General features: G+C 47.1%; 8 protein-coding genes across 8 annotated transcripts; 4 read left to right on the forward strand and 4 right to left on the reverse strand.

The window, feature by feature from the left end:
* Nucleotides 1-1496: 1496 nt before the first annotated feature.
* On the forward strand, nucleotides 1497-3102 carry TRUGW13939_01584 (uncharacterized protein; the record flags this gene model as incomplete). Its single annotated transcript, XM_035484783.1, has 2 exons — nucleotides 1497-2011; nucleotides 2073-3102. The coding sequence occupies 2 exons, from the start codon at nucleotides 1497-1499 to the stop codon at nucleotides 3100-3102; spliced, it is 1545 nt and encodes a 514-aa protein (XP_035340676.1).
* Nucleotides 3103-3575: 473 nt separating this feature from the next.
* Nucleotides 3576-9939, reverse strand: TRUGW13939_01585 (uncharacterized protein; the record flags this gene model as incomplete). Its single annotated transcript, XM_035484784.1, has 5 exons — nucleotides 3576-3728; nucleotides 3796-4969; nucleotides 5912-7633; nucleotides 7683-9316; nucleotides 9706-9939. The coding sequence occupies 5 exons, from the start codon at nucleotides 9937-9939 to the stop codon at nucleotides 3576-3578; spliced, it is 4917 nt and encodes a 1638-aa protein (XP_035340677.1).
* A 217-nt stretch (nucleotides 9940-10156) lies between these two features.
* Nucleotides 10157-10853, forward strand: TRUGW13939_01586 (uncharacterized protein; the record flags this gene model as incomplete). The annotated part of the gene is made up of 2 exons (XM_035484785.1): nucleotides 10157-10219; nucleotides 10272-10853. 2 exons carry the CDS (start codon nucleotides 10157-10159, stop codon nucleotides 10851-10853), a joined length of 645 nt encoding a protein of 214 aa, XP_035340678.1.
* Nucleotides 10854-11884: 1031 nt separating this feature from the next.
* On the forward strand, nucleotides 11885-13467 carry TRUGW13939_01587 (uncharacterized protein; the record flags this gene model as incomplete). The annotated part of the gene is made up of 3 exons (XM_035484786.1): nucleotides 11885-12110; nucleotides 12199-12412; nucleotides 12468-13467. The coding sequence occupies 3 exons, from the start codon at nucleotides 11885-11887 to the stop codon at nucleotides 13465-13467; spliced, it is 1440 nt and encodes a 479-aa protein (XP_035340679.1).
* Nucleotides 13468-13514: 47 nt separating this feature from the next.
* TRUGW13939_01588 (uncharacterized protein) lies at nucleotides 13515-17160 on the reverse strand (the record flags this gene model as incomplete). The annotated part of the gene is made up of 6 exons (XM_035484787.1): nucleotides 13515-15344; nucleotides 15582-15636; nucleotides 15684-16051; nucleotides 16133-16476; nucleotides 16535-16785; nucleotides 16850-17160. The coding sequence occupies 6 exons, from the start codon at nucleotides 17158-17160 to the stop codon at nucleotides 13515-13517; spliced, it is 3159 nt and encodes a 1052-aa protein (XP_035340680.1).
* A 570-nt stretch (nucleotides 17161-17730) lies between these two features.
* TRUGW13939_01589 (uncharacterized protein) lies at nucleotides 17731-19451 on the reverse strand (the record flags this gene model as incomplete). The annotated part of the gene is made up of 5 exons (XM_035484788.1): nucleotides 17731-18529; nucleotides 18584-18636; nucleotides 18697-18783; nucleotides 18853-19155; nucleotides 19218-19451. 5 exons carry the CDS (start codon nucleotides 19449-19451, stop codon nucleotides 17731-17733), a joined length of 1476 nt encoding a protein of 491 aa, XP_035340681.1.
* A 529-nt stretch (nucleotides 19452-19980) lies between these two features.
* Nucleotides 19981-20280, forward strand: TRUGW13939_01590 (uncharacterized protein; the record flags this gene model as incomplete). Its single annotated transcript, XM_035484789.1, has 2 exons — nucleotides 19981-20111; nucleotides 20166-20280. The coding sequence occupies 2 exons, from the start codon at nucleotides 19981-19983 to the stop codon at nucleotides 20278-20280; spliced, it is 246 nt and encodes an 81-aa protein (XP_035340682.1).
* A 236-nt stretch (nucleotides 20281-20516) lies between these two features.
* On the reverse strand, nucleotides 20517-23064 carry TRUGW13939_01591 (uncharacterized protein; the record flags this gene model as incomplete). Its single annotated transcript, XM_035484790.1, has 9 exons — nucleotides 20517-21318; nucleotides 21371-21528; nucleotides 21593-21646; nucleotides 21713-22165; nucleotides 22246-22449; nucleotides 22611-22762; nucleotides 22821-22881; nucleotides 22940-22973; nucleotides 23036-23064. 9 exons carry the CDS (start codon nucleotides 23062-23064, stop codon nucleotides 20517-20519), a joined length of 1947 nt encoding a protein of 648 aa, XP_035340683.1.
* Nucleotides 23065-23505: the final 441 nt, after the last annotated feature.

Below are 23505 nucleotides of genomic sequence, written 5' to 3' on the forward strand. Positions count from 1 at the left end.
TGCCTTCGATGAGAGAAAAATTGAAATTCTCGCTGATGGCAGGACAGGGGGTATCTTATCCCCCCAGTAATGCCTGAATCGTGTGACCTGAGATCACCTCGCTCAGCCAGTTAATGACCCAAAATAGAACAAACAGGCTTTGACCGGTACGAAAATAGCTCATACGGATCATACAGATCAAATAGAAATATATATAACAGACAAAGAAAAACCGAGTATTGCATATGTAACTACCCTTGTCAAATAGAGTGGGTCAGAATCCAAAGGCTTGGGGGGGCTAGAATCCTTGCCTATTACCCGAATAGGAAATTATGAAGACGCTCTGGCGGGGCATGTGCCACCAGGCAAACACCGTGCAAATTTTTCAAATGGGACCGCTATCCTGCAGGAGTAAATTATTGGATGGAAAATATTTTGACTGAATAGGACAGCTAAGATGGTGGATCCCCGGTGAGGTGCTGGCATTAAGTTATCAATATACTTTATATTCATCGCCCGACTTGTGGAACAATAAGAGTTGCCTGATACAAACAAAGAAAATTTAGCATGGGGCGTTTTTAATCCTGCATTTTTAAGATAGCAATACCCTGGTATCCCTGTTAAATTAGCCAATCGACGTGTGTGGACAGCCTCACCGATCCCAGACATTTCCGAATTCGGCAACTATTGCCCGGCTACCCATTACCCCAATAGACTAGGAACGTGATGCATAGAGAGTTCGCCTTTTCTATCTTACAATAGTCTAGGTTTTAGACGGGCGACTTTTTAAGTACCGATACCTACCGAGGTGAGGATCCTACATACTCTAAGCTAACTACTATTCTGCGTAAATCCGAAGGACTCCCCTTGTAGAATCTTATTCGAATTTCTACGTATTTATCCATTCTTTTAGCCCAACTAACCTAGGGATCAAGCAGGCTTTCAAGTCTATCACATATAGGCCATAAAAAGACTGTTTTTTTCTTACCTAATTTACGAGTTGTATGAGGCCGCATGGCATTGTCGACGGTGAAAAAGTACGTATCAACAAGCGGGCGTCGAAAGTGAACTTTCCCATTATAAGTTCCACTATAGATCGCGTCGAATCTTTGCTTGAGGAACTTCTTCAGAGGCAAAAGTCGATGTGCCAAGATCAGCCAGTCGGAGCTCCCCCGCAAACCTGGAGATGGGTCCCCGCATTCAGCCTGCGCGCTGATCGGAGACTTCCCCGGGCCAAGCCTTGTCACTATGGTTGATTGGTTCGCGTTCAAGATACGAGGTGAAAATCTTCGCCTAGAATGAGCCGCTTTTGACTTTAACTGGTGCGATGCCTTTTTCGTTCCTTGGAAATGCCGTCATGGCCGTGATGCCTGTGCGCACATAGACTCGCATTGGGGAGGTTTCCCGAGAGAACCATGAATCTGGGGTATTTAAGATCAGCGCGTGTCGCTCATGGCACCTCATCAGTCTTAACGCTGCTAGGCGCTGGATAGCGCTGTATACTTGAATTTCTTACCATGGGGGCCTTCAGCATGTTCAAACTCGACTTCAAAGCCCATAAATGGGCCCTTCTCTTTTGCGCCGTCTCCGCGATCGGCGCTCTGGTCTATGGCTACGATAACACGTACTACAACGGCGTGCTTGCCATGCAGGAATTCAAAAACGACTATGGAAACCACTACGAAGACGGCGCTAAAGCCCTGGCTGTGGACTTTTCCTCTCTGACTGCGTCTTCGATTTATATCGGCGACTTGCTGGGTGCCCTCATATCCGCGCCTATCAATGACCGCTTCGGGCGAAAGGTTGTTTTTTGGTTTGCTTCGGTCTGTATTCTAGCCGGTGGCATCACACAGGTGGCCGATACGCATTATGAGGGGGTTATCGTGCTTGGTCGGATCCTGATCGGTCTGGGCGTCGGGCAGTTCACGGTGACATCTCTCCTGTATATGGGAGAAGTAGCGCCAGTGGAGATTCGTGGACCGGCGCTCATGTCGTTTCAGTTTCTGCAGTCGATCAGCCAACTCGTTGCATCGTAAGTGATGGCTCCGGAATTCATTTCTGTCGGTACAAGACGCGATCTAACATTTCAATAGAGGTATCACCCAGGGCACTGAGAGTATCAAATCGTCCTTGTCCTACAAGCTTCCCATGGGCGGTCTCATCATATTACCGTTGTTCATGTTTATTAGTCTCCCATTCATCCCCGAGAGTCCTGTATGGTATGTCCTCATGGGCAAGCCCGAAGCTGCAGCGCAGTCGCTCCGGAAAATTCACAGAAGCGATCCAACCTATGATCCAGCCAGCGATATCGCCACGTTGGAGGACATCAAACGAATTGAGAATTCGCAGGCCGAGTCATCCAGTTGGAAGGCTTTGCTTTTCAACCCTGTTGAGCGGAAGAAAGTTATCTGGTCTGCTGGGGCCATGTATGCCCAGCAGATTTGCGGCATTTTGTTCTTTTATGTTTATGGTGTCGTGTTTGCGCAAGCGATCGGCATTTCGGAGCCGTTCACCATCCAGCTTATTACCAACATCCTACAAATATTTGCCGTTGGAGCCTCTGTGTTGACCGGCAATAAGGTCCGTCGTCGCAAAAATTTGCTAGTTACAACGGGAATGATGCTTTTTGCTTTCGTCGTTATTGGTGGGATTGGTACTAGAGAATTGACCAAGACCAGCCAATACGTGATCGTTGTCTTCTCATACGTCGTGATTGTCGCATTCAACTTTGGTCTTGGTCCTCTTGCCTACACAGTCGCTCGGGAGATGGCTGTCGGTCCAAACCAGAACAAGATCATGTCAGCCTCAATTGTTGTTTTTTACTTCATCACATGGCTTGTGTCTTTCACAGCTCCATATCTATACTATACGGCTGGGCTGGGACCAATGCTTGGCTTTGTGTATGCTGGCACGTCACTCACCTCGTTGATCTGGGTCTGGTTTTGCGTTGGCGAGACTACGGGGAGGACGAATCTTGAAATATCTATGCTTTTTGCTGAGGGAGTGCCTGCGCGAAATTGGCGAACTCATGTCTTGAGCAGCCCGGAAGCCCTCAACGACGTTGAAAAGGAAAAGCACGACGCATGTATTGAGCATTTAGAAAATGATGACACAGCGATTTGATACTAAGAAAGAAGTTGTTGGAAACATGGGGGATCAATGTGAGCGTTAACTTAGATATCATGAAAAGCGATAGCTGAATGGAGAACAGCCCTTAATTGTGCTGCGCTTGGGAATGCAGCACATAACTAGGGGATATTCGGACGAGTAACATTTGGAAAAACCTCTTTACCGTGTCTCTGTGTGTGGCTAGAATGCGGCGCTCCCTTTTGGGATACCTAGATTAATTCTTCGTTCTCTATTCTTCTATTATTTTACTATATTCTTGTATTCATTTTTCGAGAGCCAACCAATGATGACCGAGCTAACTATTCAATTATCCCTAATTTATGGACTAAATATCTTCATGCAGTCCTTTAGAATCCTCTCAATATGACCAGTCATAGGTCTACCAATGCAACAAGAAAGAAAGAAACGAATAACTCCCCATATCGTGCTAAAATGGCCGAAACCTTCTTCATGTCATTGTAACCCCACTACTGAGCAAAATCATCATCCATATCATGTGCTCTACTGACCCCCTCCACAAACTCATGATCTTGTCCCCCTACCGGTGCACCGCATTGTGGGCATTGAGCTTGTTCCATTGGCATGCCACATTCTCCGATTGTGAACTGTGGTTGGAAAATCTGTTAGTCAAGTTCTACGCCGTTTTCAAAAAAGATACAATCGTATAATGGGGGGTGAATGACTCACCGGATGGTTGTTTTCGCAATAGTACCAGTGGCCGGTACCAGAAAATTGCTCCGCCATAGCCCTGTAGACCTCTCTTGTCTCCTCTGTCGTCACAAAACTGTAAAGTGCTACCCCATTAAGTAGCTGCCTAGTTTTTTCAATATCATCCCTAAGAAATCCCAGGGTGCCCGGATATTGTAAGCACAAAGTCTCAGATTCGTCCAAGGTTTCTCGTGCCCTTTCTCGTGCCCTTTCCTCGGCCACTAGGCTCATTGGTAGCTTTTGCTCTTGTCGGTTTATGAGAGACAAAGTCGAAAACTGAACATGAAAAACTCGCGCATGCACTTCTTCGACGCGGAATTTGGCGGCCTGACTAGCATGTAGTAACGATTTGCATTTCTTCAGTAAAATGTTGACTCGAGTAGATATAAGTTGGCGTAATGCATGGGCAACCCTTGGATCGATGGAGTTGTTACTGGAGATTAGATGAAAATCCCATAGCACAGCCCAACTCAGTCGAAGGCTCATGGATTGGCCGTACAGTTGAAATCCAGTTTGTATAACAGATTCGTCAACTCTGAAAGAACTGCATTTTCTTTCCTTCTTCATATCTTGCTCCGCCACTGCTGAAGCCAGCAGCTCCTTCACTCTCCCAAACGGCCGTTCCGCTGCCGCCACCGACTTGATGAAACCATTGATTTCTGTGTGTAGTCTCACTCCTCTGCTTTGATAACCATCTAAGGAGTTCTCCATTTCGATAAAACCGCGATGTTTATTTCGCGCACTTGACAGTGCAGGTAACAGGTTTTCTCTTTCAAGATCCATATTCTTCTCGAGGTTCTCCAGGTCTTTCAAGAGCCGCATGTGACTTTCATGTGCTTGAGTAACAAATCTTTTTGTTGCTTCGTTCAACAGATTTCGTTTTACTATGCGGTTGTAGCGGTCTACATTGTGAAGCGGCATCCTGCACTCTGGGCAGCCCTTGAACGAGTTTTGGGAAGTGATAACCCAAGGAGTCGATTTTGGTCTCACAATATCCCCCGTAGATTCATCCATGATGTAGTAGTTGCTCATTTCCATGTTTCCATCTAGTGAGGCTAGTGTGTAGAAATGCCCACAGGAAAGGAATATAAGAGGATCTTTGTTAGGGTCTATCTCACGATACTCCTTGAATTCGATGAGATCAGCGTTTCGCCTGCGAATATTTGTTTTACAACAGACTTGGCAGTACTTTGAGTCAGGACATGGCTCCCCGCAAACTCCTGGGCATTGGTGTCCACAAGGCTTTAGCTTTTTCCGGCATCGAAGGCTGCAAGGGACAATGTCACAGGGGATCGAGCATGGCATATTGCATGAACCACGATGTACGCATGACCATCCACATGGTTCTGCACAAGGTGCACAAGGCTCCTTGCACTTCTTTGGACATCGGCTATGCTTACAGCGTAGCTCACAAGGTTTCTCACAAGAAGGACAGGCAGTCCCTGGGTGACAAAGTTGATCGCAAGCATGTGAGCAAGTTTTGAATAATTTACCACATTTGCTGGTGCAAGGGGTATGATTTATATGCCTCTCAATCCTAGGACCTTCTCGACACTCCCAGCACAGGCCTTGACATACATGTCCGCAGGAAAGCACACTGCCGCATGACTGAACACATTTTAGCGCAGGAGAGTTTTGGTGACATGGTACTTTCGTCTTATGCTCGCATCCAGGCATCTGTCGAAAAACAAGTCTTTCACATGGGGTAGTAAGAAGATCGTTGACCTGACGACATTCAACTTTGTCGATTTTATGTCCACATGCGAGTTTAACATTGTGGACGAAAGCCTGACATTCACCGCATTCCTGGTAACATTTTCGCCTGCATTTATGACCGCAATCTCTCATACGTATGCAGGCCTGAATACATTGGATTGCCTTGTGTTGGGTGTCTGAATGGCATTTCCCTGTGCAGCGATGCCCACATTCAAGCCTTAGGTCGCAGTTTTCGTTGCAGCCCCCTTCTGGAGAACGTGTCGAGAAATCATCCGGACTCGATACAATGATCTTTATTTTCGGGTGCCGTGGACAGTTTAGTTCCAGCACTTGGCCGATGTTGTTGTCTCTTTCAAAGAGCCTTATGATAGACGCCCACATTGGTGCCGTGGCTGCAGTGGCCGCATCGCCGATGATATACATACCGTGCTTGGCGCGACTAAAGAAAAATGTTAGATTTTTGAGAAATTTTGACCAAATTTGTAACTGAGCCTTGCCTGAGGAGAACATTGATCCGGTTCGGAAATCTAAGAAATCCACAATCTCGATAGGGGTTGCTTCGAACAAGTGAGACGATGACAACTGTCCCTTCCTCACCCTTTCATATGATATGTCAGTGGTCGTGTTATTATTACGAGTAGACTGGGCTCTTACCTGAAAGTTGTCAACGGTAGCCAGTCTCAATCCCTGTAGCAAATTCTTATTCTCAATAGCATGCCGCTTCTTAGCTTTTCTGCTGGTTGCGAACTTCTTATTTGCGCCGAGATTTGTATATTCGGATTCTTCCAGAATATCACAGTCTCTTTGTGCGATAATTAAAGCCATCTCATCCTCCAACATACTTTTCAATTTTTTCAATTGTCCAACGTATGGAGTCAATACGGCAATTTGTCCCGACTTGTAGGTTCCCTGTCGATAGAGATGCTTGACTAACGCAGTCACCATGTGCGCTTCCTGGGTATTTGTCTTACTTTGCATGGGGTCCCCGGGATCACTAGCATCCTCGAAATGTCGATGATCAAGCCAATACAATCGGCGCTTGATTCCTGAGACAGTGGGATAAGACTTTGTGATGGGATGATCTAGGAGATTAGAGTAAATTGTCTCACGGATCAATTGTGAGATTGAAGGATCCATACGCCGTTGGTGATTAAGTTGTGAAATTGGAAATTGCAAACCGGTGGTTAAACGTTCTCCGTGTGAATTCGCAGCCAAGGCTCTAAATCTTAAAGATGCTAAGCGTTCGAAGAGAGATTCGTCAAGGTTGTATGTCGGACCTCTCCTGTCACATTCCATCGAAAGCCTCAAATTTGAAATTCGGGGGCGCAACTGCATATGATCTCCGATCATGATTAAATGTTCGAGAGTTGGCAGCAAAGCGGTGATAATATGTGACTCCAGAACCTCACCTGCTTCTTCACAGATTAGGACTTTGGCTGTCAGTCCTCGAATAGTGTCGGAGTTATTGGCAAGACCCGTGGTCGTAACTCCCACAATTTGTGCTCGATTAAGGAGCTCGGAATCGAATTCGCTGAAAAGACTTGTGTATCTTTGCTTCGTTGAGCTATGTTGCCGGAGTAGGCTTGCTAAGTCATGAGCAAGTTCGACACATGCAGCATCCCTCCAATGTTCATATAGACGAGCTCTTTCGGCCCTTTTTAACGTCCACACTTTCGCCTCGATCAATTGTCCGATGGTTCGTTGCATCCCATTGTTATCCCAGTCACCAGGTGCATCACCAGATATCCAATCATTCATTCTCTTGTCATATTCTTGTTCCTGCAAGTTGTCAACAAGAAATTGTGAATGCTCCGGAAACACTCTTTTTAAATATCTGGCAACAGTTCTCCCACTGCAGGATTTGATCGTGGCGCATATCTGTTCAATTTGGGCGCTTAGCTCTATTAGCTGTCCCTTGCAGGTATTAATCCTCGATTTCAAACCACCATTACGTTTTATCGGTAACCCATCCTTTAGATTATCTAAAGAAATCTTTTGCAAGCGCGACGATGAGCTTGAATGCCCGATCCGTATGATATCGGTAATACCGGAGTCGAGAAGTTCATTCAGAAATTGATCGAGGGCATGATTGGTATAACAGCTAAATAAAGTTAATTTTTTATCTAGTCAAGGGCCTCGAGAAGACTTACACGCAGACTATGGGTCCCATGCGCAACAGTTCCCGGTTTTCGAGTAAACATCTTGCGATTTGTATTCCCACATAAGACTTTCCAGTGCCTGGAGGGCCCTGAATAAGTGCTACCTCCTTCCGCAGCGCCGATACCAGCGCAGTCGCCTGTCCAGAATCTAGTGTTGTTGTTGTTGATAGATTTTGAGAGATTACTGCAGAGTCTTGCCATGGTAACATCGTCAACGGCGAAATGATAGTGTTGCTATTGGTAGCAGGTCTTGGTAAGCATGACAGGTCCAAAGTCATTTCTTCTTTCAAGTACCGGGGAGGCGGCACAAAAACTTCATCATTAGCCATTTTCGTAGTGACCGTAGTGTTATTCAATATTTCGTGTGCTTCATCCGGATTAGATAGCCACTTGGTAAATGGTATTTTGGCTGGATTCTGATGAACGGCTTGAAGACATCGTAAGATACCTTCAAAGGAGTGATACATGACGGCTGGAAACTCGAGCAGAAGTACCGATTTCGTTAAATTTGACGCATTTCGTGCCAAAGAAACCAGGTTTAGAACATCGGTCTGGCATCCTGCATTTGCTAGACGAAGTGTCACCGATGCCCTGTCTGCATTACTATTAACATCGCGCACAAGGTCAGGACCGGTAGTTTCCCTTGGATGCTTCTGATAGTATTCGCCGATCTCTCTGTGAGTAACCAGGAAAAATATGAGTTTGACGTTGTTTTGTTCCTCATCGCCATCTAGGAGAGCGACGATTTGGCCCCTTTCTTTCAGTGCCGTAGAATCCCACCACCATTGGCCCCGGTGTGACGGGCTCCTGGACCGAAGCCTTTCGACCTGATCAAATTCAACATCAATCTCAATGCCTTTGATATCATCGGACTTCAAGCGTTGGATTCTGGCGTTTGAAAAGATTCTGATAGGCGTCGGAGATTTTTCATGAAGGATTCTTCTTTTGAGAGTCCAGTCTGGATTGTGAGCAAATATTCGCCAGTGATCTAAGATCAGACGAATAGAATCACGAATGAGACCAGATGTATCCTCCCGCAGAAGTCGGAATTGGGAATCCAGGAGCCGAAGGATGCCAGACTGATGATGCTTGTGCGCTCGTGTAGGAAGGAAGTCGGGCCTCCCATCATTGAGGATCTCTGATATGGTAGGCAGTATTTGAATGTTTGAGATTACTGCGTGATCATTGTCGTGACGAGGTCCAAATCGAGACAGCGCCCCGGGCAAGTCGACAGGGAGTTCTGGAACCCTCGGCTGTCCTTGCGCGAACTCTTGCCTCTCTTGTGCCTGGAAGCCAAAGGTTGGACGTTCGAAATCTGCGTTCCTGGGACGTATTGCGTAAAAGTCATTGCTATATAGCGAGAATAAGTTAGTAAAACTCACATCAGGCAGCGACTCGATGAACTTGCTTATTTCCAGCTCGTCGTCCATAGCCTCTACCTCGGCGGCCTCTGAATCGTCCTGGGCCGCCTTGGCCACGCAAAGGTCTGTTTTGGTCCATGTGAAGATGACTAGAGTTAAATCCAACAGAGACGAGAGAATGAAGAAGAAGAAGGAAGAGACGAGAATCCCCGAAGTCGACTGCAGGCGGTCCAGACAGGGAAGGAGGGCAAACGCAGAACTGCGCTAGTCCCGTTTGGGAAATGAGGACGAAATCAATTGAAACGACGGGAACACTTGAGATAATGATTTCTACTATATTGCGGTATATCTGGTTGAGTTGTGCTTGTAGGTCTCCATACGTGTTTTACATCATCTAGTGAAATATCCAGATGAACCTTTAATTCCACTTCACTCCCGCTGTTGTATTGATCAGCAGCTCTCACCGCACACACCTCACGTTCGATATACGTTTATGTACATATGGATATACCTTTTCTACTCAGAAATATACGAGGGGTCGATAAGCCAACATTGAAATGTGATTTGTTTCATTCGACGTCAAACTAAAAGCCTCAAGTCATCAGACTTGAGCACTGATTAAAGAAATGCCCCGCCTTAAAGCTGACACTGACGCTCCAATCAACCAGGCCGGCCCCTAAATGATGCAGGACAGCACCCACAAACAAGGGTGATAAAGTGAGAAACGTGCTTGGATAGCAGTTCCTTTTTCGTCCACCAATTGCGCAGGTGTAGAACCCGTGGCATTTGCCGATTATACTCGATTTGGCTATATTGAATGTTTTCAACACCACTAACACAGCCCGACCTAGCATCAGCAACAATCCAAACTGATAGTTTAAGCGCATTTGCGTCTTTAGACGGTCGTTTGATTGGCTCGATTTGACCTCGGAGAAAATGTCACGAAAGACCAGCTGACGCATGACAACTCGCAATCCCTGCATTTGTTGGTTACTTGCAACTACTTAAATACGATCCCCCCCTCTTTAACTGCACTCAGATCTTCCTTTTCAGAATCTCATTTGATCTCACTGTGTTTGAAGCCTGTAAAGGAGGTAACCAAAGATGGAAAACTACACTAAAGAAGCCCTCCTCAAGTTGGGAGAGATGGACCCAGAACTAGAAGAGGTAGGTACTGATACATATTCATCAAATATATGCTCACTTTAAACTGGGGCAGATCCTCACGGTATCACCTTTTCCCGTCGTCGACTACTCCGTTGTCCCATTGGAGATGATTCGCCAAAATATCATTACGATGGAAAAGATGGCATGCGATGCATGTCCCACTTACGACACTAAAGAGTTCGATGTGAGTATACAAATGAGAGATGGCTATGAAAACACGATGCGCGTTATCAAGCCCTCTCCCGCCACTTCATCTGGAGGAAGCCCTCTCATCGCTTTATTCCACGGTGGCACTTTTTCGATGGGAACGAAGATACAGCTAGTCCCTTGGGCTCGTGCAATTGCTAATCTACACGGTGCAGTCACAGTTTCTCTCGAATATCGGCTAGCACCAGAGTACAAATTTCCACAGGCAGCACATGATGCCTGGGACAGTGTGCAGTGGCTCGCTGCGAATGTTTTGGGTGTTGATCTCTCGCGTGGATTTGTCGTTGGTGGTGTTTCGTCTGGTGCCAACCTCACCCTGGTAAACCCTGGTAACAGCCCAGCGGGCTTTGAAGGAGAACCTATCTCCGCCAATAACCGGCGTTTTCGCAACGATGCCGCTGCTGTTGAACGAAAAGACGGTACCTGAGAAATATAAAGACCTATGGATTTCTCGCGACCAGAACGCACGCGCTCCCGTGGTTAACGAGAATGAAGTTAAGTAATATGATATTTGGTACGGGTAGGATTACTTTTTAGAGGATTATTCGCCGACCAACTCGAAGATTGGGTTTGCTGGACATCCGCTAACTCACATTCAAGCCTCGGGAATGGATCCGCTTCGAGACGATGGGATGGTATACGCCAGAGTATTGGGTAATGATGGAGTAAAAGTGATCCTAGATGCGTAGCCGGGAGTACCTCATGGGCATGTCGTTTTATGGCCGCATGTGAAAAAATCAATCAAAACTATGGTTGACTTGTTGTCCCACATTGGCCAGTTGCTGGGGAAAAACGTGGACAGACAAGTGATAGAGAAGTTGTGGAAAGCGCAGGTGGGAGTCTAGTTCCACGACCGTATTGTTGAATACCATAGGGTAAGGTATTCGAAGGCTATTTTACGTGTTGGGGCATACATATGTATATTCGATCCTAATTTGCTTAGTTTAGTATTGTTATTAAGTTCAATTCCAGATCCGCAGCATTGAACCATCTTTCATAAATTGAATGACAATATCTACCCGATGGTTTCATAGCTTAAAATGCTTGATATTTCCTTCAAGTATCTTCTTCGCAATAATGGGGCCTTCTCGCAATGGACGAGCCAGCCAGCACATATTGACTGTCCCATTTGATACAACGTCTGCTATACGAATCGAGTCAGGCTAACCTCTGGTGGTGCCAATTATGGTACGGGACTGAATACACTAAAATTCGAAGCAATAAAACCATTTACTTACCACCATTCTAGTATTCATTTCGTTTGAAAGAAAGAAAAAAAAGCTCGATAGACGTGAAAATAACTCGGTTCACCGCATTGCCAGTTGAGGTCGTCGCGTTTTTGCTGCCTCAGGCATCCAGGCTCTAAGCGCGGCGTGGGGCAATTGCCGAAAATAGCTTCGATCTGATCATCTTTTTTCAACCCCGCTTGCACTCGAGTCTCTTCCCATTCGTACCGCCATGGATATAGCAGGCCTGCAAGAAACTCACGCGTCATTGACTGCGCAGATTGCTGCTGCGGAGTCTCAGCTAGCAAACCTCAAAGAATCTCTCCATGCCACGGAAAATCTGATACGATCCGCCAATGGAGCTCGGACTGAAACTTCCCCGCAGAAATGGCCACTCTTGGAGGATGAATACAGGCGATATGGGCGCCAAATGATAGTTTCGCAGATTGGGCTACAGGGTGTGTAAAATGACAAAATATTCAAGACGTTCTAAGCTCTAGTCTTGTTTCGTCGAACTCTGCTGATAGGGTCCCTGTGACTACTTAGGCCAACTCAAACTCCGTTCGTCGTCGGTGCTTCTCGTTGGTGCTGGAGGCTTAGGATGCCCTGCTGCTTTGTATCTCGCTGGGGCCGGTGTTGGAACACTAGGCATGATTGATGGAGACCAGGTCGAAGAATCAAATCTTCATCGCCAGGTACTACATCGGACCAAGAACGTTGGGAAGTACAAGGTGGACAGCGCGATTCAATACCTTGAAGAGTGAGATTGATGTCTCCCCACAACGTTTATAAAGTCTTACACCTTTCTACCCTAGACTTAACCCCCATCCGACGTATATTGCTCATCGTGAACACCTCTCCTCCCAGAACGCGCCAGATATTTTCGAGAAATATGACGTGATATTGGACTGCACGGATAATCCTGCTACACGGTATTTGATATCAGACACTGCAGTTATTTTAGGGAAACCGGTTGTGTCGGCTTCAGCCCTGCGCACAGATGGACAGCTCATGGTGCTGAACAATCCTCCCAATGCACCAGGAGATTTGTCTGGGGGCCCTTGCTATCGATGTGTCTTTCCGAAACCTCCGCCGGCGGAAAGCGTTGTTAGCTGTGCAGATGGAGGAATTATTGGTCCGGTAGTCGGCACAATGGGTGTGCTACAAGCTCTAGAAACGATAAAGGTCATTACCAAACAGCCAGTCGAAGAGACGCAAGAGCCCACCGCCAGTGACCACCCTGCGCTCCATATTTTTTCAGCCTATAGCAATCCTCCGTTTCGCACAATTCGTCTCCGAGGCCGACGCGCAAACTGTGCGGTTTGCTCGTCAAATGCAACTGTCACACTACACACCTTGCAGTCTGGCTCGACCGATTATGTGCAGTTCTGCGGATCCGCATATCCTCCTCAGCTTCTATCTGCCCAAGAGCGAATTTCAGCCGACGAATATAAGCAAATTTTGGAAACCAAGCAATCCTGTACTGTCATCGATGTGCGCGACCAAACCCAATTCGGCATATGCAAACTTGAAAATAGTATCAATATTCCCATTACCCAGCTCATGAATGAAACTGCTACAACAAACGTCGATGTCACAGAACGCCTGCGGTCTTTGCTTCCTCCAAATACCCCAGCAGTGGACGACAAGGATCCGATTTACTTCGTCTGCCGGCTAGGTAATGATTCCCAACTTGCGGTCCAAAAGTTCAAAGAGCTAGGTCTCGACCGAAACGGCGAACGATTTATCGGGGACATTCGTGGGGGTTTTAAATCATGGAAATCGGACGTTGACCCTGAATGGCCAGAGTATTAATCTAGTGAAGGCAAAAAAAAAATATGCTGAATAATTATATTTCAATTCTACCTGCCACCCAATACGTCTCTCCTTCTAAGCCTGACACGGACGTCTGTTGCAGGCACAACTGCGCCACTTCCCCCTTTGTGGCCTGGATGCTTCCAAGGCTTGGGCTTTCCAGACTCGTCAATATACTCGATATCCCAGCAGGTGATAACAGCAGCAACGAAAATGAGAACTTCCGACTCGGCAAATTTCCTTCCCTTGCACATACTAGCACCACCACCCCAAGGGAGCATGGTCTTGTACTCCACTTTGACTCTCTCTTTGGCCTCTGCTTCGGTGTCATTCTCTTCGAATAGTTGATCACCTTTTTGGGATTTCTGGCCCTTTTCTGTCCAGAAACGGCGCGCGTCGAATGATTCCGGATTTGGGAAATAGCGCTCGTCCATTTGATGGGCGCCATGAGGTAGAACAATATATTCCCCCTTTCTGAAAACGTATGTTTGGGGGACATCATGGTTGAAGATTCTCGCGTCCTCGGCCGATTCTGTCAGCGTGAAATCCTCGTTGACGTATCGGAATAGCATCGCGCCTGACTCCCAACGCATTGTTTCAAGAAAGGCTCCCTGCAAAAGAGTGCAGTGTTTCTGAATACTCGGCAAGTCAATATCGAGGGAGGGCTGTCCCTTATTACCGTCCTCCTGTCTTAGTTTGACATGGGGTTCGATTTCCGCACGAATTTCACTCAATAGTGTTGGATTGGCGAAGATATGGAATATCATCCAGAAGGTTACTTGGTTGGCGTTGACATTCAGCGCCCACAGAACAATACTATCAGAGACAGCACCAAGCCAACCTTGATCAGATTCTGGTTTCGAGACATCAAAGTCGCCAGCCTTAGCAAATGACTGGATTCGATCATGGATAATATTGCTAGTCTCGTCAATACGGCTCCATGCCGGGCCTGGATCAATGCCACGCTGATACTTGTAATATGCTATATGGTGCTCCCGGATGGCAGCGATTACTCGACTCCGAGCAGCGGTGGCCCGACGAAGTGGTGATGTCCATCGTGGCAGAGGCGAGAGCAGCAGAGCAAAGTTTTCATCGAGGGTAAACAGATCAGGAAGCAAATCCGGGTATTGATCGAGGATGTCAGGACCCATCAGAATAGTGATTGCCAAGTGACCGACAAAATCCCTGAGTAGAGTATGCAAAGAAGCCTCTGCAATTCCCGGGCCTGGAACCTGGATGCTAGCGGCTCGCTCCCACGATTTCTGGCTAGCGGTCGAGGTGGTAAACGTGGTGAGATCGCACACGCGACTGTTTACACCACTGATCAAAGTCGACAGCGCCGGCTGAAGAAAAGACTCTCGCATCATGCCATGCACAATCTTCTGCGTGTGGTTCCAAAGCAGATCCTGGTCCATTTTTCGAATCAGCTGCCGCTCGTCACCAAACACCGTTTCCATCAACTGGAAGAAAAACGGCTCCCCGCTGAATTTATTTGTGTATTTCGGGTTGATCGATACGAGATGAATTAGAGACGGTGCGATAAAGTAGTGATTTTTTGTGGAGGCGCCCATATACAGTGTGAAAACCGAGTATTTAGGATATCGAGCCGCCAGCGAGGGGACAAATCCGGCGTAGGATAGCGCTTGAGAGACGACATGGCCGATGACAGGGATGGTCGGCGTGATGACCGGCGGCTCTTGAGGGTGAGGCGATGTGCCCACGCTGCTTTGCTGCTGTCGTCCGCGAACGTGTCGCGCTACGAGATAGACAGCGAGGAGAGTGAGCACAGTGAGATAAGGATGCGAGAGGGCTGCTGTCTGGAGGACATGGTTGTCACCACGGAGCTCAATGAGTCCTGGCATCGTGACAATCTGCGTCTATCCAAGTCTCAGAGAGCTACCCTGGCAGTATCGCTATATTTGCCGGCGATGCCGGCAACGCTAGAGCTATCTATTATTATTATTTTTCCCAACACTCCAGATAATCTCCAATTTATTTTCCATACAGCGAGCGGGGAAAGCTTCGGGCTAAAATGGAACCAAGAGTCTAACACATTGCCGCGCATGTTCTATTCCGTAATTACGGTATATACAGGTACTGTATTCAATACGTACCAGAAAATACGTAACAAACTGGCCAACTTTCCCCAACCATCCCCATTTCGCCCAACTAATCAGAGATTTGCTTCTCGAATTTCCTTGGCACGTTTGTTGTACTGCAAAACCCTCTCGCCGTCTTCATGCCACCCATCAATCTTTTCCGCCAAACTTAGGCCTTTAAGCGATCTATTCAGCCACGTTTGGCGGTCCGTAGTAGGAAGACTCGAGATGAATGCCTGAGCCTCTTCATCCGCTTTGAGTTGCGACCTGCAGGCGAAATTGGCGAGACCAACAACAGGAGAAGCGCGAGCAGCCCGGCTCACGGCGTATTTTGCGAGCGCTTTCTCGACTTTGTCGAGAGGGATGGGGCTTGTCTCTGAAAGGGGGCGGTCAAGATCGTTTTTCTCGAGCTCATTGAGGCGGTTTATGAAGCAGGCGACAGATTCCATGGCCAGGTTGGCGCCCATTGCGGCGTGCGGCACCATCTATGAAGCTCTGTCAGATGCTGTTATAACCCAAGGATGGAGTGTCAAACATGCCTTGTGGCCTGAATCACCAATGAGGACCATTCTTCCGTTGAACCAAGTATTAACCACACCCTCCTGCAACGGTGTCATGACGGCCGTCTTTCTATTGGCATAAATATCGGCAAAAACAACGCCATCTGTGACTGTGAGATCAGAAACCCTTGAGCAGATCTCGTCGGTATCTTCTTGGGTATGTAGCTGCTTTTCTCCGTACGGGATCTTCTTGCCCATGTCTTCAAACACGAACCAGAAGATTAGACCACCATGTCCGGTGAAAATTAGTGTAGATATATCCTTCTGGTAAATCGAGAAATAACGGCCTTGGTCAACACCTTTGACGGGGCTCGAAATACCATAGACACATGAAAATCTTGTGGCCAGATCTAGGCAAGGTATGGCTATTAGCTGCCTGTCTCAGCCATTTTTCTACCAATGGCTTACAGTACGGGTTCGACGACACAGGTTGAATCGCATTCATTGCCTTTCGAACAAAACTATGGACGCCATCGGCACCAACGACAATGTCACAAGTGAACGAACTCCCATCTTTCCCCACGACTGTTGCTTTATCTTCATCCGACATGACAGACACGACTTCTTTGTGCTCATGGATGTTGCTCTTATCCTTGATATGTCCGTAGAGGTGCTGAAGAAATCGTGTTCGCTCCACGAAAAGTGGATAATACCCGACTCTAGGAAACCAATTTTAGCTATCGAATGTAATACGCAATTTTTGTCTTTAAAAAAAAAACTCACTCATCCACCTGTGATCTCATCGCGGTGGTAGACGTATACAGCGTTCCATCCCTATCCCGGTGATCCCATCTGTCATGAGGGATACAGTACTGTGTCAGCTCGGGATATAGTCCCAATTGATCGAGAATCCGGAGTCCACTTGGTACGAGGCCAACACCTGCACCGACATCTTCCACAATACATCGCTTCTCCCATAAAATGTACGAGATACCGACTTGGTCGAGATAGTTTGCGAGCGTCAGACCGGCAACGCCGCCACCAATGATACCAATTGTGACATGGCGGTTTTGATTAGACTGGCGAATGCCCATTTTGTGTGTTGATATTGTTGTAAATCTTATCAAGACAGAAGCTGATTTAAAAAGGCTTAACGCTAAATTCTCGGACTGATGAATTTAGAGTTAACTCGTAGTATCTGGGATAGTTTAACTCATCCGTGTTTATAAGATATTGTGTCCCTGAGTATCCTCTGTTGTTTTCATATCAAAATTTGAACTTGTTCCGTGTTTTTCCATCTTTTCCGCAACTACGTGTAATTACAGATCGGATTTAGCTGTTAGGAACATCGAGGCTAATAGATCCTTCCGAGTGGGGGGTGTTTCCAGCTGAAATCCGGCGTTTTCGCTCTCCCTAGGCCGGCCGTTAGGCAGGGGCGACAAGCCGAGTGTAGGTCCTTTAGCTTATCTACTAATCAAATTTCGGGGCCAGTGGAGCGTGGGGAGCATGTGGAAAAGTTGGGAGATGCTTTCTTGGGGAAACGTGATACACGATGCCAGGCATCGGCATCTTGTGATGTTACGGGTCTTCAGTGTCCAAGTACGTGAATAGATAAAATAAATTACAATAGAATTCAAGACTATCTTTGTATATATCAATCATATTTACACATTTCCTGTCTGTGATGCCAACTGCTCTAGATTTGTCGCCATGTCCAAACAGCACGGCCAATGCATTCCGCGAAGCTCCTTGACAAAAAGATGCAATACCATCATCGATCCATGAGATCGGGATCCTTGGCGTGAACAGATATCGTACCAAACAACAAGAGCAGCCATGTAGAGGATAACAGGCAGCCACACCGCAGCCGGAGTAGAACGGGCAGAGATATGCTCGAGCAACAGCCACGCGTGGTGGGATGCCTGAGTGCGCTCATTTTCGTCGTCAGATGTGGTAGCCGTTGTGTGAGTGAGGCCTTGCAGGTCTTTGCGACTCTTCTTTTGTTTTCTTCGGTAACCTGCTACATCCGGTAGAGACTCGAGATTCTTGAATAGCAGATACATCTCGCAAAAATGATAGAATGCCTTTAATTCCGGAGAGGCCTGGTCCATATACTCTGCTTTCCACCGGCGGAGCGTCCGTTGTATCGATTTCAAGTGACCTACAGAGTTTGCCGAGGCCGAGTCTCCAGAGAAACAGGCCTGATGCGAATCATTAAACATCATGGTTCTCCATACCTGCTCTTCGCTAAAGATGAGCAGCAGAAGCAGGAGGGCATCCTCCTCTGAATAGGGGAGCCATTGGGCCCTGGACGAGCCAAATATAGTGGTGGACAGCAATTGCGAAAATGAGCCGTTCTGTGGGAAACAGGGAACATCTGCCAGCGAGCGAGCAATGGATGCTGGCACTCCAAAATGCAAGGACCGTACCGTGTCGATTAATAGCGCATACGTGATCAGCGATCTTGTGTTATAGATCAGACTTTAGTTTCATTGGAATGGAGACTATGAGACTTACCTCCCATGTGTGATTTCCTGGCGGTTGTCACTGCTGTAAAGCCTTTTCATCATCTATGTAATAATTAGCCCAGTTCAACAATATATATATATGTATGTATGTATATAACTTACCCCATTGGGGAATCCCCGTGTAATATTAGTATGCCGCCACGTGTCTGTATTATGGATCATTGCTGCCACCGTCTGTTGAATCAGACCCTGTACGCATAATTTTGATTAGCAATTTTCATACGTCGATGCTTCATCTCGGCTGTTCAAGGACCATACGGCAAGAATGACATGGTGGTTACGTGCTCTGCGATTGTCGAGAGCCAAGCCGGCAAACATGGAACGAGCACTCAGACGACATAGCCAGGCTCCGTTCACGGTGTCTCCAATGCTGATACTACCGAGGGCTGCAGCTGCAAGCGATAGACACTGTTCGGTCAATGAAACAGAGTCGGCAGAAATTCCGTTCAGAAAATGCAACTGGGTATGAACATTTGCAAGATACAACCGACTGAGGCGCTCTACCTCCTCGTTTAAAGGCGGTTGAGCAACGGATTCAAAGTAGCTAGTTGGGAAAGATGGCTTCAGGATAGTCGTCGTCAACCCAAAATATCCGTAACAAAGAGGTGTTCATTTTGTCTTACTCGAGAATTAGAGGGCGACGTCAAAGTGCGCAGCAATTCAGGGGGCGCAGAGGCAAGATAGTCGGTGCAACGCGACTGATGCTGCGACAACAGGGCTGCTTTGAACGCAGGAAGCAACCTCTGGTCGTCCACGTCCTGATCATGCTGACCATCCAGTCGGCCGGGATTGCGCTGGCCTGTCCACAGGTCTCCTGAAACCACATCCATCTCATGGTCAAAATGCGTCTGCGTCATTTGAGGCCGCGGCGGGCCATTGCCCGAGTCTCCGAGAACGACTCCTCACGTGGCAGACAGCAAGCTAACAAATTAGCGATAGTAGATAGTGCTGACTGTGCCTCGTGCACTGCAAAGATTGGCCCGGGCAAGTTGTATGTGGTGTGGTGGGCGAGAGCTGTCGTCAGCTGGCAATAACTCTGGCCGATCCCCCACTCGGCTGGAAGTCATGATCCCCCACTGCTGGCCGGGCCGGCTCGACAAGGCTTTCTGTCAACAACAATCCACATCCTCAAGCCTTCACCAGTGTCACGTCGGTTTTGGCTCGTACCGGCTCGGAATTTGCGTGCCTACCTGCCATGGATCTAGCTGAAATACCTACGCGTCCTTGTTCACCGGCTTCGGCTGCGGTATTATACATATATATATTCAGAGGAAATGGAGGTCTACTCACTCCCTGCAGTTAATCTCATCAACCAAAAGCTTATTGAGTAGGGTTTTTACTGAGGAATCATCTCTGTTTCCCTAATCCGATTGTGAAATATCCACCATGGTGACCTCGGACAAAATCATCCTCGGCCACCTCGCCTATGTCCGCTATGAACATGAGGACCTCGCCAAATCCAAGCAATTCGCCGAAGACTTTAGCCTGACCGAAGTCCAAACCGACGAAGCGACAGGGTAAATCCACCACTGGTGGGACTCTAGCGGCTACGCCGTCGAACACTATGCCAGTAGCGATATGGTCAACTGTGACACCGACACAGTGCATGCAAAGGCTGGAAATGCTGCTGCTTGGGGACCAGGGGCCCCTGGCTTCAAGGCCAAGCAGAAACCTGTCCAAGCGTAGGGTCATTAGGATTGTGTAGCATTGTTATAATAGCGTCGTTGAAATATACTTTCAATTAATGGGTTGTAATAACTTCTGGTAACGAAGAGATTCTATATAGCAATAATATTGGCCCTGGAAATGAGTTTTTCATCTTTCAATGTTGAAAATTACCGTAAACGTATTATTATTCAGAAAATCAAGCTAAATATGGGCTGGCGAGTTTCACAATGCATAAAGTAAAATATAAGATTTAATTACGTGGTCTTCTCATTAACCAATATCCCTAGAGACTCTCTAAAACTCGGAGCTATGGCAGCTTTCAACGATTCCAAGCACTCCATGGCTTTGCCCACATCCTGAGAATACAGCTCAGAATCATTGTTTTCTCGACCGGTCGCCCACAAAACAAGAGCAGCGAGGTAGATACAGATAGCATCATGCGGCCCCTCACACCCGGAATCTGCGGCAAATTCGGGCTGATAGGAGTCGGCCGGAGAGTTCCGACGAAGTCCTTCATACGCAGTGTCTAGTAATGCCTTTGAATGCCGAACTGCCTTGAGCTGGTCGTTGCTTTGCATCCAGTTCACCCTCGTCTCTTCGACGTGAGACGGGACTTGGCGTTTGGCCATGACGCAATTTGCCGTACTGGCCAGGATGCCAAAGGAGACGTGCAAGCTCAAAACGATCATGTAGCACAATATCATGGACGAGCAGTGAGATTTCACGCTTTTGTGATGCGTCGTGAACCGAAGGAGGGCGGTCTCGATCAGCTCTGCGCGCCAACGCCGGTTTCCGGCTTCGTATGTCTGGGGGCTCCAGCGGCCGCTGGCGTTCCAGGCTGCTACAGCGATAAGTGCAATTTCTTGGTATGTGGTGTCCGATGATATTTCTTGGCCGGGTGTTTCGTTGAGACATTGAAGAACGGCGTCGGAGTTTATATTGAACATGTTGTTGACATATGAAGGAATGTAGCGTGTGTTGAATGGGCTCAGCACGGGCGGTAGTTGCATCAAAGAGAATCTTAGGGCTTCGATGGTCATTATATCATAAAATAGCCTAGTTTAGAGATATGAGTTACTGAGTTTCAACTTGTTTCTGCGGGAGGTACCTTTCTCCCTGCTCCCTTTCAAGTTCGCTTCTTTCGTTCGACGAAAGAAACTCGTCATAGTCACTCCACTCTTGAACCAATGCATAATGATGCGCTTCACTAAGTTCCGTGGCCCGTTTCTGACCGCTAAGGATACCAAAGAGCTCCATAAGCAGATACTGTGAATAGCAGATCAGAATTCATAAATAATGTTCAGTTTGTGCGTGTTTGTCTACTACTCACTGTCTGAACTAGACTTTTCAACTTTGGCGATGAAGTGAGTTCGTGGCCACATAGCTGATAGGAGTCAGTTTCGACACAAATTCAGCGTGAATCAAAGGGTGCGCCTACATAACTATGTACCATTCGGCTACAATCTGCATAGAGTAACCTGGCAACTTTTATATTACCGGGCGCTGCCGAGAACAAGGCTCCAATGGCTGCAGCTCCAAGGATTTGTTCCGGTAGAGTGTGTTCATCAATCCTAAAGCCGTCAAAAGAGCGGAACATGGGAGTGATGTGCCTCATAAAAATATTGATCAGAATGTTTAGTGAATTCAAATCATATGCCCGAGGAATATGAGGTGTCTGAAGATAGCGCTGCACCTGCGAGTCAACTGTAGATAGCTCATTTGGACTGGTGAACCTGATGAAATTTTCAAAGGTGGCCATGATATCGGTATTTTTTTGAGCGTTTGATGTCTCTCCATCATTCATCATAGTACGTGTAGTGGTTATTGGGGCGTTAAAATAATAAGTATCTCCCCACATGGAGAAATTTGGGTCAAAAAACATATAATTGCTGTCAAAGCCGATCTAAAGAACAGCCCATTATTGGCTCTAGATTAGCTTTAAGAAAATTTTACTAATGACAAGGCTGTTTAGTGGAAACGTACTTGTGGATTCGGAAAATTCAGTAGTTCGGTCAGATTACTCAACGGATTCAACCCATCATAGGGTTGTAGTTGTTGGCTGATTTCCGGAGCCGAAGGTCTAGCATATGGGATTTTAGGAACGGCGAAATCTTGTACCGATAACGGCCGAAGCTGGTTGCTCTCATCCTTGCTGTCAGTTCTCTCCGGAGGGTATGTAGGGGTGCTCTGTGCGGAATTTCAGTTTCAACAGTCTAATTTCCGGAAACAAAAAGAAGCCGCACCTCGCGATAAGAGCAGACTGTTTGTTTCCGCGCACAATTCTGGCACGGCTGTGCGCCATCGCATTTCAATTTCTTCTCATGGCATATCCGGCACGCTAAGCGAACCCTTCGCCGCTTGTTTTGTGGCTCGTTCGTGGGAATAGCTCCCATTGCAACCAACCGCTCCACACAGGACTTGTCCATGTGTCGTTGCAAGGCATCCAGGCGTTGAAATCGCTGCCCACAGAAATCACAACCATGCGGTTTCACATCGCGGTCTATTTCTACGTATTAGCTATGCGCAGTCGTTATCAATCCCCAGATCGGTCGCCTTACGCGTCAACATGTGCCGCGCGCAATGCTCAGGGCGGCTGAATGCCCGGCCGCATTCCGAACACTGTTCATAGTTAGATCCTGCACTTCTAGTTTATGAGGATGTACAATACTGCACTTACGGTCTGTCTTGAACTCATAATACGTATGACAGGCCTGCGAACAGGAGAATTCGAAAGAGTTGGTTTGGAGCAGAAGATCTGCAACCACGCTATTACCATCGCGGCTCGGCGGCCTGATCAGCCATTTTGGTTGCGTAGCGGCGAACTCTAATAATGGCCATGCCTCGATGATTCACAAATCCCAGTCGTGGCGAGGGGATTCAAAAAAATGGTCCGATTAATAAGAAATTACACATACCAACGCCTACTATGGAGTCTGGACGTTCATCTACACACTCGCGCTAATCCCTTCAAGGACTAGTGTCTCTAAATGGATTGGCCAATCAGCTGCCGGATATGTATAATGTTATTCTATTAATTATCATTAAAGCGATTAATAGGTGCTGCAATGATACAATTGTTTGAATTATGTTAAATTTTTAGTTAATTCTGTGTATGAGCACTTGACCTGTCACGATTTACCTCCTGGAAACACCATCAATAACCGAAATACCCTCCATACAAGAAACATTCTCTAGCATGACAAAAACTAGACTAGACCCGGGGAAATCTTGCACCTCAAGAGC

The sequence above is a fragment of the Talaromyces rugulosus genome, chromosome I, assembly GCF_013368755.1.
Source record: "Talaromyces rugulosus chromosome I, complete sequence".
NCBI lineage: Eukaryota > Fungi > Ascomycota > Eurotiomycetes > Eurotiales > Trichocomaceae > Talaromyces > Talaromyces rugulosus.